At 51.0% G+C, this 2,599-nt stretch overlaps 1 protein-coding gene across 1 annotated transcript; it reads left to right on the forward strand.

Annotated features, from left to right (window-relative positions):
- Positions 1–1,804: 1,804 nt before the first annotated feature.
- LOC127303192 (F-box protein At3g07870-like) lies at positions 1,805–2,599 on the forward strand. The gene has a single exon (XM_051333950.1). It carries the CDS (start codon positions 1,805–1,807, stop codon positions 2,597–2,599), a length of 795 nt encoding a protein of 264 aa, XP_051189910.1.

Here is a 2,599-nt window from a genome sequence, read left to right on the forward strand (position 1 = left end):
CCTGTTTGTTTCGAACATCTCGCTCCCTATTAAATCATGAAGGACCTCTGTATCTTCTTCCTGTACGTACTTATCATTTCGATTGTTTCTACCTTCAAATTGACAGATCACACTTGCAACAAATCAATACCTCAGCTGCTGCTTCTAGCTGCAACAAATCAAGATCTCCCGAATCATTTAGCCAGAGGCGTGTCTTTGTTTGGATGCAAGAAAATACCTACTCCGTACTAGGAATCTAGGATGCTCCAGGATGTGCCGTTACTCACATCTGCATCTGGTTACATGCTAAGCTCTAGCAGAACCACCAAACATCCTAAATCGGTGTATCCAGATCATCCCAAACATGTTTTGGGGACTGAAAAACGACCACGCAGTCCACACACCGCAAAATAAGACCCTAAAACAGAATATTCCATTCTAGCCCCACATTCGGGTTTTTTTTCTTTTCTTTTTTCTCCTTCTTCCTCACCCTTCTTTCTTCCCGCGCCGCCCGCTGCCCACCCCCGGCCCCCGCGCGGCCCGTGTCGCCAGCCCTGCACGCCCCCGCGCTGGCCGCCGTTCCTAGCTGCTCCGCGCTGCACGGCCCCGCGCCGGTCGCCCGCCCCCAGCCCCCACGCCGCCAGCCCCGCACGCCCCCGCTCCCAGCCGGCCCGCGCTGCACGCGCCCGCGCTGGCAGCAGATGCGTCCTGCGCTTGCGCCGCCCACAAGCAGTTGCCCGCCTCCGCGCTGCCCGCCCCCGCGCTTGCGCCCGCTGGTCGGCTACCCGCTTCCAGCAATTCTGCCGAATTTTGGCCCGATTCCGGTGACTCCGGAGAATTTTGCTAGACCCCGCCACTCGTACGGGCTGAAATTTCCTTGGCGCCAACACGGGAGTCGGGATGGGGTTCGCTCTCGGAAGGCCTCGCGAAACTGGGTATTTGGAGTTCTTGCGACACGAAACTGGATAGACTGGAAAAATAATTCCGGATGGGGGCTCGATGCGGTGTCTGAACCGTCCCTTTTTCACTCTAAAACCTCAAAATGGCAGTTATTATGCGGATAGGTACTTGATGGGGGTCTGCTAGAGATGCTCTAAAAAGGGCTTATTTAACATTGATTTTTTTTTGACAAGGTTATTTAACATTGATTGACGCAGTGGTGTAGCATAAATAGCAGAATTCGAATAAACATATGCTGAAAGCTGTTCTTCTCTGTAATAAATATCTACTAAGTTGTCTTCCAAATTTAATGTCAAAAGAAAATGAACAATCTCAATTTTATCTAAAGCTATTAATTTCTGAAAAGTTGTATTAAATTTCTCTAAACACACTGAAAATACCTACTAGGAATCTAGGATGCTGCAGGATGGAACATGTATGTATCTACTCACACCTGCATCTGGTTACCTGCCAAAGAGGGATCACTTAACATAGATTGACACAGCGGTGTAGCAGAAATAGCTGAATTCGAAAAAAAAAATCTGAAAGTTGTTTTTCTCTGCAATAAATATATAATAAACCGTCTTTCAAATTTATTTACTATCAAAAGAAAAGGAAGAAGCTCAGTTTTGTCTAAAGCTTTTTCTGTCTGAAAAGATCTACTGTACAAATTTCCCTGTCGTTTCACATCTCTAAAGTCTAAACATTAAGCCATTAAGGACACCGATCGCTGTTGGTCCGGTTTGCTCCAGCATTACCGTAGCGTAGAAGGACTGCATGTGCAGCCAAACCGCTTGCAGGTCCGGTCGGGATACCTCCGCCTCCTCATCACAAAAATAAAGACCTTAACACATCGAGGGTTTCAGCAGAACAGAAGAGGAAGGCGATGGCCGCGGACGAGCTCAACACGGCGACGGCCGACGGCATGGATCATCAGGACCGTCTAGCGCGCCTGCCGGACGACATTATAGCCAACATCCTCCGTCGCGTTCCGCCGTGCTGGCTCGCCGCCTCCCGGTGCGTCTGCAGGGCCTGGCGCGACGCTGTCGACGGCCACGGCGTGCTGCGCGCCGACCTGCTCCCGCTCTCGCTCGCCGGCCTCTTCCTCCACTTCAGACAGCACAAGTTCCCGGAGTACCTCGCCCGACCCTCCTCCATGGCTGGTGCTCGCGCGATCACCGGTGACCTCAGCTTCCTGCCCTCTGCCAGTCCCCATTGCGGCTATATCTGGCAGGAGGACTGCACCGATTGGTACTACTATGACATCGATGGTCACTGCAACGGTCTCCTCTTGCTTACCGGCGACTATGTGGTTAACCCTGCGACACGACGGTGGTATAAGTTGCCGACCTGTCCACCTGAGCACGTTAGGAAGGGCGTGGTCTACGACCAGCATCTAGTCTATGATCCGATGCTATCTCCTTACTACGAGGTGTTTAGCATCCCCACTTTGGACTATTTGGAGAAAGTAGACCCCTCGATGGAGGAATGTGAATGGCCGCCGTCCGTGTGCAAGATGCATGTTTTTTCATCAGATTCAGGTTGCTGGGAGGAGAAGGATTTCTTGCGGGAAGGGGATGCTGCAGGGACCATAGCTGAGATGTATTATAGTGATTTAAAGTCCATCTACTTTCGAGGAGCACTTTATGTACACTGTGGAGGTAACTTTCTTATGAGGTAA

The sequence above is a fragment of the Lolium perenne genome, chromosome 5, assembly GCF_019359855.2.
Source record: "Lolium perenne isolate Kyuss_39 chromosome 5, Kyuss_2.0, whole genome shotgun sequence".
Lineage (NCBI taxonomy): Eukaryota > Viridiplantae > Streptophyta > Magnoliopsida > Poales > Poaceae > Lolium > Lolium perenne.

Bases quoted from the DNA above. Each gene is read 5' to 3' on its own strand.
- LOC127303192 (XM_051333950.1), top strand. From the start codon at position 1,805: ATGGCCGCGGACGAGCTCAACACGGCGACGGCCGACGGCATGGATCAT.